A 14,152-nucleotide genomic window follows, 5' to 3' on the forward strand; every position below is an offset into this window, starting at 1 on the left:
AGAACGGTTATCCGAGTTACCGTAGACTTTGTCAGTTCGAACCAGTCTGGCCATTCTCTGTTGACCTCTCTCATCAACAAGGCATTTCCGTCCACAGAACTGCCCCTCACCGTTCAGAGTAAATTCTAGAGACTGTTATATGTGAAAATCCCAGGAGATCAGCAGTTACAGAAATAATCAAACCAACCCATCTGGCACCAACAATCATCCATGCGATTATCTAATCAGCCAATCGTGTGGCTGCAGTGCATAAAATCACGCAGATACGGGTCAGGAGCTTTAGTTAATGTTCACATCAACCATCAGAATGGGGAAAAAATGTGATCTCAGTGATTTGGACCATGACATGATTGTTGGTGCCAGACGGGCTGGTTTGAGTATTTCTGTAACTGCTGATCTCCTGGGATTTTCACGCACAACAGTCTCTAGATTTTACTGGTGCCAAAAACCAAAAACATCCAGTGAGCGGCAGTACTGTCGACGGAAATGCCTTGTTGATGAGAGAGGTCAATAGAGAATGGCCAGACTGGTTCGAACTGACAAAATCTATGGTAACTCAGATAAACACTCTGTATGGGTTGGTGCTGTTTTGGCGGCACAAGGGGGGCCTACACAATAGTAGGTGGTATTAATGTTGTGGCTGATTGGTATATATGTATATATATATATATATATATATATATATATATATATATATATATATATATATATATATATATATATATATATATATATATAATTTAAATGCATATAAAACCAGGCAGATATAGTGCTGTGCAAAAGTCTTAGGCACATTAGATTCACCAAAACATTTGTCTTGAGATGGTAAATAGATAATTTATAAATAAAAAATGTTCATGGTATTATTTTTTTAAAACATTCTCACTATACAACATTTTTCACAACTGCCTAAAACGTCTGCACAGTACTGTGTACATACAGCGTGTGTGTGTGTATATGTATAATGAACAGTTCCAGACTGGCTCCCAGGGAACACTCAATCTGATAGAAAATGTACCTTGATTGCACTGTAAGCCACTTTGGACAAAAGCATCAGCTAAATGCATAAATGTAAAATGTAATAAAAAAAAATGTTGAGATCCGGACTCTGTGGGGGCCTGTTGCAGGACTCCTTATTCTACTTCTATTCTGTTTGCAAAAGTAATGTTTGGAAATCTAAAATTGATATCCTAAAGAGACAATTCATCTAAAAATCATCTTTGCAGAGATTTTTGTTCTTGTTCTGACCATCCATTGGTTATCAGTGCGGTTTGTGTAGATAACACCCTTGGGTGCAGATGACTTTCCTAATGTAATTTTGTTGGCTGCTGTGTAGAGGCTACTTTCGCTAAATAAAAAAAAGTAAAAAAAAAGCCAAACAAATACTCTGTATACTGTTCCCTAGGTTATTATGTTCCCCGTAGTGATGGAGAATTTTATCAGTTCTGCTATGTCACACACACGGGTGAAATCAGAGGTGCGAGCACGCCGTTTCAGTTCCGCCCGGCCACGCCCACTGGAGAGGAGCTACTGACAGTGGAGGATGATGGGAACACCGACATACTGGTTGTGACAACAAAGACTGGACTACTTGAGGTTTGAAAACTCACACACACAAGCATACACAATATAATGTTATTTTTTACTTATTATCTGTGTGTGTGTGTGTGTGTGTGTGTGTGTGTCTGTCTGTGTTTGTGTGTGTGAGCAGCAACGTGTAGAGGAAGTTCAACAGGAGTGCAGAGAACTGCAGAAAGCCCTGCGCCGCCTCACACAAGAGAGAGATCAGCTTCAGGAGAGACAGAGACAACAGAACCAGGTACTAAACACACAATCGCATATAAAAGTGACCAACTGATGGAGCAACAAAGACAGCTAACGCAAACACTTTTACTTAGCTATCCAAATGGCAACATGCTGTTGACTTTTATTGTTTTTATATAATGCTAATTATAATTGCTATAGACTAACCCTAACCTTACCCCTAAAAGAAAACAGTTTGCCTTATTTATAAATCCATTTTCCAACTGGAGTGTCCCCAAAGGGAGCTTTGATAAGATTTCGCTCACTTTTGGTGACAGTTCTGCCCCCAAACTATAGATAAGCACGTATACACACACACACACACACACACACACACAAATAAAACAGATAGACCTATATATTGGCCAGGTCAATTAATCGACTGATATTTGGTCATTTGGAGATTATCGGCCTTGGCCGATAACTGTGCCTGATTGGCCAACAAACTGAAGTGGTCATTCAGCTATTTACAGAATCAGAATGAGCTTTAATGCCAAGTGTGCTCACGTACGTACGTGCTCAGGAATTTTTTTTGGTGATAGGAGAAACAAGCAAGCGCACACAGAACATTACAGTGAGACACAGAATATAAAACAAGGTAAGAGTATAAATAGACATACAAAACAATAGAACATATAACATAGAATGGCGTATGTACATGTGCAAGTGGTAATATATGTGCAAGGTAGGGGTATGTACAGTGATTGAATTAAATATGAGTGAATTTTCATATTTACATGACATATTTATACATTATTGCACTATGGGAGTCCTGAAGGCAGTTTAATTGTTCATGTGGTAAATGGCCTGAGGGTAAAAACTGTTCTTGTGCCTAGTTGTCCTGGTGCTGAGTGCTCTGTAGCGCCAGCCAAAGGGCAACAGTTCAAGAAGGGAGTGGGCAGGGTGTGTGGGGTCCAGAGTGATTCAACCTGCACATTTTCTCACTCTGGAGATGTACGGGTTTTGGAGGGTGGGCAGGGGGGCACCAATAATCCTCTCAGCATTCCTGACTGTTCGTTGTAGTTTCCTTCTGTCTGATGTGGTGGCTGAACCAAACCAGACAGTTATAGATGTACATAGGACAGACTCAATGACAGCTGAGTAGAACTGAGTCAGCAGCTCCAGTGGCAGGTTGAACTTCCTCAGCTGGCGAAGGAAGTACAACCTCTGCTGAGCCTTCTTCACAATGGAGTCTATGTGGGTGTCCCACTTCAGGTCCTGAGAGATGGTAGAGCCCTGAATGACTCCACTGCTGCCACAGTGCTGTTTAGGATGGTGAGGGGGAGGGAGTGTGGGGGGACTTCTCCTGAAGTCCACTATCATCTCCACTCTTTTGAGCGTGTTCAGCTCAAGATTGTTGTGACCGCACCAGACAGCTAGCTGTTTAACCTCCCATCTGTATGCAGACTCGTCACCATCGCGGATGAAGCCAATGACCGTGGTGTCGTCTGCAAACTTCAGGAGCTTGACAGAGGGGTCCTTTGCAGTGCAGTCATTCATGTACATGAGAGAACGCATCCCTGAGGAGCACCAGTGCTAATAGTGAGGGTCCCAGATGTGATTTTTCCCAGTTTCACTAGCTGCTGCCTATCTGTCAGAAAGCTGTTGATCCACCGACAGATTGTGGTTGACATGGAGTGCTGTGTCAGTGTGGTTGAGAGAAGATCAGGCATGATGTTATTGAAGGCTGAATTGAAGTCCACAAATAGGATCCTTGCATAAGTCCCAGGTCTGTCAAGGTGTTGCAGGATATAATGCAGTCCCATGTTGACAGCATCATCCACAGACCTGTTTGCTCGGTAAGCAAACTGAAGGGGTCTAGCAGGGGTCCAGTGATGTCCTTCATGTAGGCTAAAACCAGTCTCTAATGACTTCATGACCACAGACGTGTGGGTGACAGGTCTGTAGTCATTAAGTCCTGTGATTGTTTTTTTTTTTTTTTTTTTTTTGAGGCCGGAATTATGGTGGAGCGTTTGAAGCAGCAGGGAACTTCACACTGCTCCAGTGATCTATTGAAGATCTGTGTGAAGACTGGGGGGGGGATTAGTTGGTCAGCGCAGACTTTCAGACAGGCAGGTGAGACACCATCTGGGCCTGAAGCTTTCCTAGTCTTTTGTTTCCGGAAGACCTGGCACACATCCTCCTCACAGACCATAAGTACAGGTTCAGTAGTAGGAGGGGGGAGGAGGAGGATTCCAGGAGGTGTTGGTGAGTGTGTGTGAAGTGAAGATCAGAGTGGGAGAGGGGTGTGAGACTGGGCTTTTCAAACCTGCAGTAAAACAAATTCAGTTCATGAGCCATTTGTTGATTCTTTGCGGAGCGAGGGGGAGGTGTCTTATACTTGGTAATGCTTTTCAGGCCTTTCCACACAGATGCAGGATTGTTGGCTGAAAACTGTTTTCTTTTCTTTTTTTTTCAGCTTTTCAGAGTAGCTTCTTTTAGCCACTCTGATTTCCTAAGTGTGTTTCTGGCCTAGTTGTACAAGATTTTATCCCCACTTCTGTAAGCATCCTCTTTGGCATGATGAAGCTGTCTGAGATTTCCTGTAAACTATGGTTTATCACTATTGAATGATAAAAATGTCTTAGTAGGGATGTACATATCCTCACAGAAACTGATATATGATGTCACAGTATCTCTAAGCTCATCCAGGTCTGTGACTGCAGCTTCAAAAACACTAAATCAGTGCAGTCAAAGCAGGCTTGTAGTTCCAGCTCTGCTTCATTAGTCCATCTCTTTACAGTCCTTACTACAGGCTTAGCTGATTTTAGTTTCTGCTTGTAGGGGGAGAAGATGAGCCAGACAGTGATCAGAGAATCCTAAAGCTGCACATGGGACAGAGTGAGATGCATCCTTTACAGTGGTGTAGAAGTGGTCCAGTATATTTCTTTCTCTGGTGGGGCATGTGATGTGTTGTTTGTATTTTGGCAGTTCATGGGTGAGGTTAGCTTTATTCAAATCTCCCAAAATAATGATAAGAGAATCCGGGTGTTGTTGCTCCGTGTCTGTGATGTGATCAGCCAGTTGTTGCAATGCTGCGTTCACGCATGCTTGTGACGGGATGGACACACACCAGAATAAACGTGGAAAACTCCCGCGGCGAGTAGAAAGGCTTACAGTTGATGAAGAGCACTTCTAAATTAGGACAGCACATCTTCTTCAATGCTGTTACATCTGCACGCCAACTTTCGTTGATGTAAAAGCATGTTCCACCGCATCTCGTTTTCCCCGATGATTCCGAAACGCAATCTGCTCTGAACAGCCGGAAGCCTGGCAGATCTAGCGAGCTGTCCGGGATGGCTTCATTCAGCTAGGTTTCCGTGAAACACAGAGCAGTGGAGTTAGAAAGTCCTTATTTGTTTGAGTGAGCAGAAGCAGTTCATCCGTTTTGTTGGTGAGGGAGCGGACATTTGCCAGATGAATATTCTGAGTCCTAAAGCCATATTGACGAAGCTTCACAAGCGCGCTGATGTGCTTTCCTCGCTTGCGTCTCTTGGAGCACTTGTAGAACACCTCTGCGCCTCCAACTAAGATGTCTAATAAAATGTTAGAATAATCAAACAACAAAAGTAACAAAAATGCTTGAGTGCTCCACACTGAAGCAGTCATCCGTGGCGCCATCTTGTTATTATTTTGTGTATATTTTATTAGCTGTCAATTAACTATATTATACATAGCTGCATTATATTGCCTATCAGCCACCCTAGATATCGCTATCGCACCAGCCATTTAAAAACCCATATCGGTCGGGCATTACGCTCAACAACACACACAATGTTTGAGCAGTGTGGAACACACCAGTGATCACAATTTCAAGTTATCTCCACATCAAAGCGGGTGTGTGCGTGTGTGCGTGTGTGCGTGTGTGTGTGTGTGTGTGTGTGTGTGTGTGTGTGTGTGTGCATGTGTTTGCGCACACATTTGTGCTTTAAGACTGTCTCCAAGTATAAGACAGTTTTGTGTTTGACTGACACTGAACCTACTCCCACAGAGCACTTTATCTTATCAGATAATGGCTGTGTGTGTGTGTGTGTGTGTGTATGCGCATTAATGACCTTCCCCATACAGTGATGTGATTTATCCATACATTATTCTGAGTGTACTGAGGATGATTTACTGAGAGTTAGGGAACAATGAGTGTTTTAGAGAGGGAGAGAGAGAAAATTTACTTGGCATCTGTTGTGTCGTGTCGGTCACAGAGAGGGTAGATGTGACGTCAGGCCAGAGCGCATAGCCAGGAGTAAATGTCCACAAAAACCACTCAATAGAAAGGGGGGAGACCTGCCCAGTCACAGGGACAACAGCACCAGTCACGCAATGCTCTCTATTGGTCTCTCTCTATTTGTATTTCTATCCCTATTGCTCTCTCTTCCTCTTGCTTTATTTGCAACTTGGATTTTTATTTGAAATATATTTTCCTGCTATGTCATCTGTGTGTCTTTTCTCCTAATATGCTCTCCCTAGATAGAAATATAGATCAGTGACAGACCGACAGACAGACAGATAGATAGATTGATAGATTTTCTTTTGTATTGCTTGTTAACTTATACTCTATTTATTATATGTGTTGTTGGTGTTTCACAATGCAGTATTCACATTAAGCCGTAAATGTATCCAGAAAACAACAGGATGTGATTCAATTGGTTTCTTAATCTTTTAGCACCCCCTAGTGTTTCTCACAGAAACCTTATTGAATCTGTACTTGTGAAATATGAGTGTGCACAAAGGACAAAGATCACCACAAATAAAACATTAACACTGTTATAATTTTCTCTCACACCACAACCACACAAACCAATTCATATGTTGCGAGAGAGTGTGTGTGTGTGTGTGTGTGTGTGTGTGTGTGGGTGTGTGTGTGGGTGGGTTTGGGTTTTTTACGAGGACATTTGTTTAGGTTACAAACTGGTAATTACAAGGGTATTATGCTATAAATGTGGTTTATGAGGACATTTCTAGTGTCCCCATAATTCAAATCGCTTAAAAAAAAAAAAAAAAGCATACTAAACGATGTTTAAAAAAATGTTATGCAGAAAGTTTTCTGTGAGGGTTAAGTTTAGGGTTAGGGGTAGGGTTAGGGAATTGAATCTATAGTTCGTACAGTATAAAAATCATTATGTCTATGGAGAGTCCTCACAAGGATAGCCGCACCATGTGTGTGTGTGTGTGTGTTAAACTGTCAGCATATACATATGAAAATATATTTCCTCTTCATCGAGAGAAAATAAGTGTGTATTATGTGGCTGCTAATTTTACGACCACAGATTTTATATGCGTTTGCTTCAGTTCTGAAACATCATCGGCTGTAAAATACCACGAGTCACCAGATTAGCCTGAGGACAAGGGGTGTATGCATGCTTTCAGAACCAGATGTTGCTGTGATTTACCGATGACGACTGTTAATTATGAACCGCCACAACGACAGTGAAATCGAAGCATGCCTCCTCTCAGCATCAAACTGCTGACATCATATTATTTGCAACTTAAAGGTGAATTGTGTAATTTCTCTGCCACTGGCATCACCAAACAGTATGGCAAAAACACTCGCCACATACTTTTCATGGGAATCAACATACAAATGGCTTAATTATAGTTGTATCTGCACATTAAAGGATTATTTGGGTTCAATACAAGTTAAGCTTAATTGTCAACATTTGTTGCATAATGTTGATAAATACAAAAATGAATTTCGACTCTCTCCTTTTCTTTAATAAAATGCAAAATTGCAGGTTACAGTGAGGCACTTACAGTGGAAGTGAATGTGGCCAATCAGTTTACATTAAAATACTCACAAGTATAGCCAGGAGATGTAAACAATGCATGTGTTAACAGGATTTTAGCGTATTAAAATAGCTTCCTAATCCTTTCTGTGTAAAGTTATATCAGAGACTATTTAGCAGAGACGGGCCACTTCTATTAAAATGAATGGGAGAAATTGAAACGCCCAACCAAGAAGCTCTAGTGCCCAATGTTCAACGGATGTAGAAAGGAAGTCCCGCCTTACAGGTAAAAGAGCCAGTCACCTTTTAGATACAGACATCGCCTGTCAATCATCTCGAGAACGCGCATGTGCATTAGATATACAAGCCGAGAAATTTTAGTTTTTTAGCGTAATCTGAGGTAAAGAAGCACAATTTATTATACCAGCGTTGTCAGATTCTACTGCTGATTTGAAATATATTCTTTGACCAACCGTTTTTGAGATTTCGGTGTTCCCCCTTTCAAGTAGATAGGAGCTGCATAGGCATGACTGGAAATAGTCTCCCGGGAGCATTCCAAAGATGGCCGCCATGACATTTTACAATGTCATTGCCATGGCGACGTAATGCTGCAAACCCTAAAATGACTGTAAAAACAATTTAACAACTTTACAGCTAATAAAAAAGGTCCTCAGAACGTCGGGGGGACATTCGCAAGACTTCCAGCAGACATTTGGGGACCTTTAAGGGACGTTCGCTACCAGTCCTTTGAACGTCACGTTGAATCAACATTGTTAACGCCACTGAAAACAAACAGAAAATCAATCCAAATTATTTATTTGCATACCTTATGTTGAACCTGTTGATTTCAGTTGGGTAAAACTATGCTATACAATCAACACATTTTCACTTTCCATTTTAAAATCCCAAATACTTAAATGAATAAATCAGCCTATTTATGAAACACACAGCAAGTGTAGTTCATTTTATTTATGCAAAATTTACATTTACAAATACATAATCTTTAGAGTAAACTTTTTTTTTCTGCAATACAGAAATCTTAAGACTATTGTAAACATTACACTGGTGCAATCACAGATGAATGTATAATAATAAATAAAGAATATGCTAATTTAACAAGTCTCAAAGTTACAGATTTAAAGAGTATCCCCCCCCCCCCATATACACACCCAGGGGTTGCATTAACTGAAAATTCTCCGTCATTTACCGAATTTTTTATACATTGACGGATAATTCCAAATGCTGTCCGTCATTTTGACAGATAAAAAAGAAGATAGTTTTAGCCTAGAGCATAAGTTTTGACTTCACTTACTCTTTCACACTGTGTGTACACCCTGTTTATTGCCTGGTATTAAGGTGTGCATTTAGAGGCGTCATCACCATTAACACCTGAAGTATGTGTCTCTTGACCAACTGTGTTTGGATTTCGAGGACAGCGACTCTGAATTAATGACTGCATACATCAATCATTACGTTAGTGTTACTGCATGATTAGTGTTTTATGTTATTATAATAAAGAGCAAAGTATGATATTAAAATGAAAGCACACAAAAAAAAGCAGCAAATTGTTTCTGCTAACTTGAATTTTTAATCTAAGCACAAACATGACATTTAGAGCAAACTTGTCAGTTATTTTTGTCAAATAATTTTTGTCAGAGCCTCAGAGATGTGTGTGGTTCTCATCTGTGACATTTTATGTATGTATGTGCATTTTCAAATTTTCCATTCGGACATTTACATTTACATTTATGCATTTGGCAAGCGACCAAAGTCCAAAGCGACTTACAGTGCATTTATTACAGGGACAATCCCCCTGGAGCAACCAGAGTTAAGTGCCTTGCTCAAGGACACAATTGTGGTGGCTGTGGGGATTGAACCAACAACCTTTTGCTTACCAGTTCAGTGCTTTAGTCCACTACGCCACCACCACTCCACTCCAACGTTTATTTCCTTTTAAAGCCGCACATAACCGGAATAGTATAAAAATCTTGTTTTAGCGCGGTGGCTAATTGACAGGTAGAACAAAAAATATCTATCATTTAAGCCTATCCACTATATGCCATTATAATGGATTCTACGCCTCTGAATGTTGTAGACTCTGACGGGTAAAAATAGACCATGACGGAAATTTTACAACTCAGCCCGTCAAAATGATGGATAAAGATTTTTTTCTAGTGCAACCTCTGTACACACCCAGTTGTTCTGAACCTTTATGACTTTTATTCTGTGGAATGCAAAAGGCAGAATGGAAGAGAATCTCAGTCAACATTCAATTTCATTGCATCTTTTTTTTCTATAAAAGTAAATGGTGACTGAGACTGAATATTTCAATATCTTCCACTAAAGACATACAGGTTTGGAACATACTGAGCCCCTCTGAGAGAACAGGGAAGGATTTTTTCTTTCCCTGAATTTTGTATTTAAAAAATTTGCCGTCCCTTGCAATAAGTTTAGCGCTCCCTCTTCAACTATTAAACTATGGTATTTATAGTGAAACCATAACCACAAAACTTATCATGGTTTTACTATTGTAACCATATTTGTAGTGAAACCACAATAATGATAAACTAAGGTAACAAAAATTAAAATGTTGTGGTTCCTCTGGTTTTACTAAAAATACCATAGTTTAACTTTGGTTACTGTATGAAACCATGTTTAGCCGTTATTGAAAATTAAACAATGTCTTCTGAAGCAAATCAATAGGTTTGTGTAAAAAATAAATTGAAAATAAAAACTTGATTAACTTTTAAAAATCGCTTCCTGCCAGCAGTCAACACATCAGTGAAGTAAGCGCAATGGCACGTTCACGCGAGAAGTCGGAAGCGCGCACTTTGTATACAACAAAAGAATGAACGTCCTGTGAGAGTTTGTTCATTTCAAACAGAAATACAGTGCTGGGTGGAAGCAACAATTTAAAGTTAAAAACATTTTTATTATCGATTTGTTTCTTACGCCAACCTATCGGTTTGCTACAGAGGACATTAATTGATCGACTGGAGTCATGTGGATTACTTTTATGCTGCCTAAATATCAGAATCAGAATCAGAATGAGCTTTATTTCCAAGTATGCTCACACATACAAGGAATTTGTCTTGGTGACAGGAGCTTCCAGTACACAACAATACAAAGACAGCAACAAGACTTTTAAAAAATTATTAAAATTGAATAAAATATAGATAAATATTGAAAAGAAAAAGTATATATAGAATACACAATAGACAATATATATATATATATATATATATATATATATATATATATATATATATATATATATATATATATACAGTTGTGCTCAAAAGTTTGCATACCCTGGTAGAAATTGTGAAATTTTGGCATTGATTTTGAAAATATGACTGATCATCCAAAAAAAAAAAAAAAAACTGTCTTTTATTTAAGGATAGTGATCATATGAAGCCATTTATTATCACATAGTTGTTTGGTTCCTTTTTAAATCATAATGGTAACAGAAATCACCCAAATGGCCCTGATCAAAAGTTTACATAGCCTTGTTACAGACACACAAGGTGACACACACAGGTTTAAATGGCAATTAAGGTTAATTTCCCACACCTGTGGCTTTTTAAATTGCAATTGGTGTATGTGTATAAATAGTCAATGAGTTTGGTAGCTCTCACGTGGATGCACTGAGCAGGCTAGATGCTGAGCCATGGGGAGCAGAAAAGAACTGTCAAAAGACCTGCGTAACAAGGTAATGGAACTTCATAAAGATGGAAAAGGATATAAAAAGATATCCAAAGCCTTGAAAATGCCAGTCAGTACTGTTCAATTACTTATTAAGAAGTGGGAAATTCATGGATCTCTTGATACCAAGCCAAGGTCAGGTAGACCAAGAACGTTTTCAGCCACAACTGCCAGAAGAATTGTTCGGGATACAAAGAAAAACCCACAGGTAACCTCAGGAGAAATACAGGCTGCTCTGGAAAAGACGGTGTGGTTGTTTCAAGGCGCAAAATACGACAATACTTTTAAAAATTAGCTGCATGGTCGAGTTGCCAGAAGGAAGCCTTTACTGCACCAGTGCCACAAAAAAGCCTGGTTATATGCCCGAAAACACCTTGACACGCCTCACAGCTACTGGCACACAGTAATTTGACCAAAATAGAGCTTTATGGTCACAACCATAAGCGCTATGTTTGGAGAGGGGTCAACAAGGCCTATAGTGAAAAGAATACCATCCCCACTGTTAAGCATGGTGGTGGCTCACTGATGTTTTGGGGGTGTGTGAGCTCTAAAGGCACGGGGAATCTTGTGAAAATTGATGGCAAGACGAATGCAGCATGTTATCAGAAAATACTGCCAGACAATTTGCATTCTTCTGCACGAAAACTGCGCATGGGACGCTCTTGGACTTTCCAGCATGACAGTGACCCTAAGCACAAGGCCAAGTTGACCCTCCAGTGGTTACAGCAGAAAAAGGTGAAGGTTCTGGAGTGGCCATCACAGTCTCCTGACCTTAATATCATCGAGCCACTCTGGGGAGATCTCAAACGTGCAGTTCATGCAAGACGACCAAAGACTTTGCATGACCTGGAGGCATTTTGCCAAGACGAATGGGCAGCTATACCACCTGCAAGAATTTGGGGCCTCATAGACAACTATTACAAAAGACTGCACACTGTCATTGATGCTAAAGGTGGCAAAACACAGTATTAAGAACTAAGGGTATGCAGACTTTTGAACAGGGGTCATTTCATTTTATTCTTTGTCGCCATGATTTGTTTTATGATTGTGCCATTCTGTTATAACCTACAGTTGAATATGAATCCCATAAGAAATAAAAGAAATGTGTTTTGCCTGCTCACTCATGTTTTCTTTAAAAATGGTACATATATTACCAATTCTCCAAGGGTATGCAAACTTTTGAGCACAACTGTACATCACATTATCTCCTGATAATTACCTTTACAATACAATACTCAAAAGAATACCACTGTGTTCTCTGTTTGAGCCTCTTAGGGGTGGATTTACCACAATGGCAATCCCTAACAAAAATGCAGCCGAAAAGTTATAACAGTGCAAAATATATTATTGTCTAAAAACTATTACCTTCTCAAGCATGAAGCAAATGAAACAGAGGTAAAGCACTGCCCATGTCTCTCTGAAATGAAGAAATACATACAAGTTACATTATTAAACAGTATTATTATTAAACAGTATACAGATCTACTACTAATCATCATAATCAAAGATAAAATTTAAGCATTTAGGTAAAACACAAAAGACACTAACTGTTTCTCAGCACAATTTATAGGTACAGCAGATGACAATGTATTAAAATGTATGTTATATTGTTATGAGACATACAATTTTAATATAATAAAGATAATTTTAGACTTCTACCTTTGCCATGCACCACTGGAGGCTCGAGCGCGCGACAAAGGACAGTCGAAAGCGGAAATCAGATAAATTAATGAACTAAGGTTTTTTTTTTTTTTTTTAATTTCTCCCCAAGTCCTCGTGGTGGCATAGTGACTCGCCTCAGTCCAGGTGGCAGAGGACAAATATCAGTTGCCTCCGCATCTGAGACAGTCAAATCTGCGTGTCTTATCACGTGGCTTGTTGAGCGCGCTACCACGGAGACATAGCGCGTGTGGAGGCTTCATGCTATTCTCCGCGGCATCTACACACAACTCACCACACGCCCCACCAAGAGCGAGAACCACATTATAGTGACCACGAGGAGGTTACTCCATGTGACTCTACCCTTCCTAGCAACTGGGCCAATTTGGTTGTTTAGGAGACCTGTCTGGAGTCACTCAGCACGCCCTGGATTCGAAACTAATCATGTTGAAGTTGCCCATCTCCAATAACTGAAATTAGTCTAACATGGTGAAATATCTAAATTAACCACGGTTACCTGCTGCCACATGGAAGACTGGCTGTGCACAAACAGGCCATTTCAAATTTCAAATTATGAAGCAGGAAAGTTTTTAAAACACTGAAGGATAAAACATTTCAACTCTAAAGTGAAACTCGATGATATATGTACAAACCACTGTGTAAAATGATGACTAAAACGTCATGGTTACTGGTGTAACCTCCGTTCCCTGATGGAGGGAACAAGACGTGTCGATGTAGCGACACTAGGGGTCACTCTTGGTAGCACGAGACACCTCTGGTCTTTGATAAAAGGCCAATGAAAATTGGCGAGTGGTATTTGCATGCCACTCCCCCGGACATACGGGTATAAAAGGAGCTGGTATGCAACCACTCATTCAGGTTTTATGCTGAGGAGCCGATATAAGGTCCGGCCATTTCAGCGGGTAGTTCAGCGTTGTGGCAGGAGGGACACAACGTCTCGTTCCCTCCATCAGGGAACGGAGGTTACACCAGTAACCATGACGTTGCCTATCTGTCACTCACTCAACGTTGTGTCGATGTAGTGACACTAGGGGTCCCTATACGAAACGCCACAACTGGCTGAACTGTGTTACGTGAACTGGCGGTGTGTGGTGGGTAGACTGCTGTGTGCCTCATAGCCAGTGCACCAGGTCGACACGTAACCTCCCCCAACATAGTTATGAGTGTCGAACGGCCCTTTCTGGGGACAAGTCGACTACCCAAAGATAGAGACAGGCTTAACCCAGTCGTGGCCTCTTTTCCCC

General features: G+C 40.4%; 2 protein-coding genes across 5 annotated transcripts in view; one reads left to right on the plus strand and one right to left on the minus strand.

Moving 5' to 3' along the window:
• Positions 1 to 14,152, minus strand: part of aste1b (asteroid homolog 1b) — a 311,837-nt gene that overhangs the window by 116,664 nt on the left and 181,021 nt on the right. The gene's annotated exons all lie outside the window — the stretch shown is intronic.
• tax1bp1a (Tax1 (human T-cell leukemia virus type I) binding protein 1a) overlaps positions 1 to 14,152 on the plus strand; it is a 44,642-nt gene that overhangs the window by 5,236 nt on the left and 25,254 nt on the right. For all 3 annotated transcript variants that reach the window (XM_051664720.1, XM_051664721.1, XM_051664722.1), the window contains exons 4-5: positions 1,406 to 1,596; positions 1,712 to 1,819. In XM_051664720.1, coding sequence (XP_051520680.1) covers positions 1,406 to 1,596; positions 1,712 to 1,819 — 299 coding nt within the window. The remainder of the gene's footprint in view (positions 1 to 1,405; positions 1,597 to 1,711; positions 1,820 to 14,152) is intronic.

Source organism: Myxocyprinus asiaticus, chromosome 30 (assembly GCF_019703515.2).
Source record: "Myxocyprinus asiaticus isolate MX2 ecotype Aquarium Trade chromosome 30, UBuf_Myxa_2, whole genome shotgun sequence".
NCBI classification, from domain to species: domain Eukaryota; kingdom Metazoa; phylum Chordata; class Actinopteri; order Cypriniformes; family Catostomidae; genus Myxocyprinus; species Myxocyprinus asiaticus.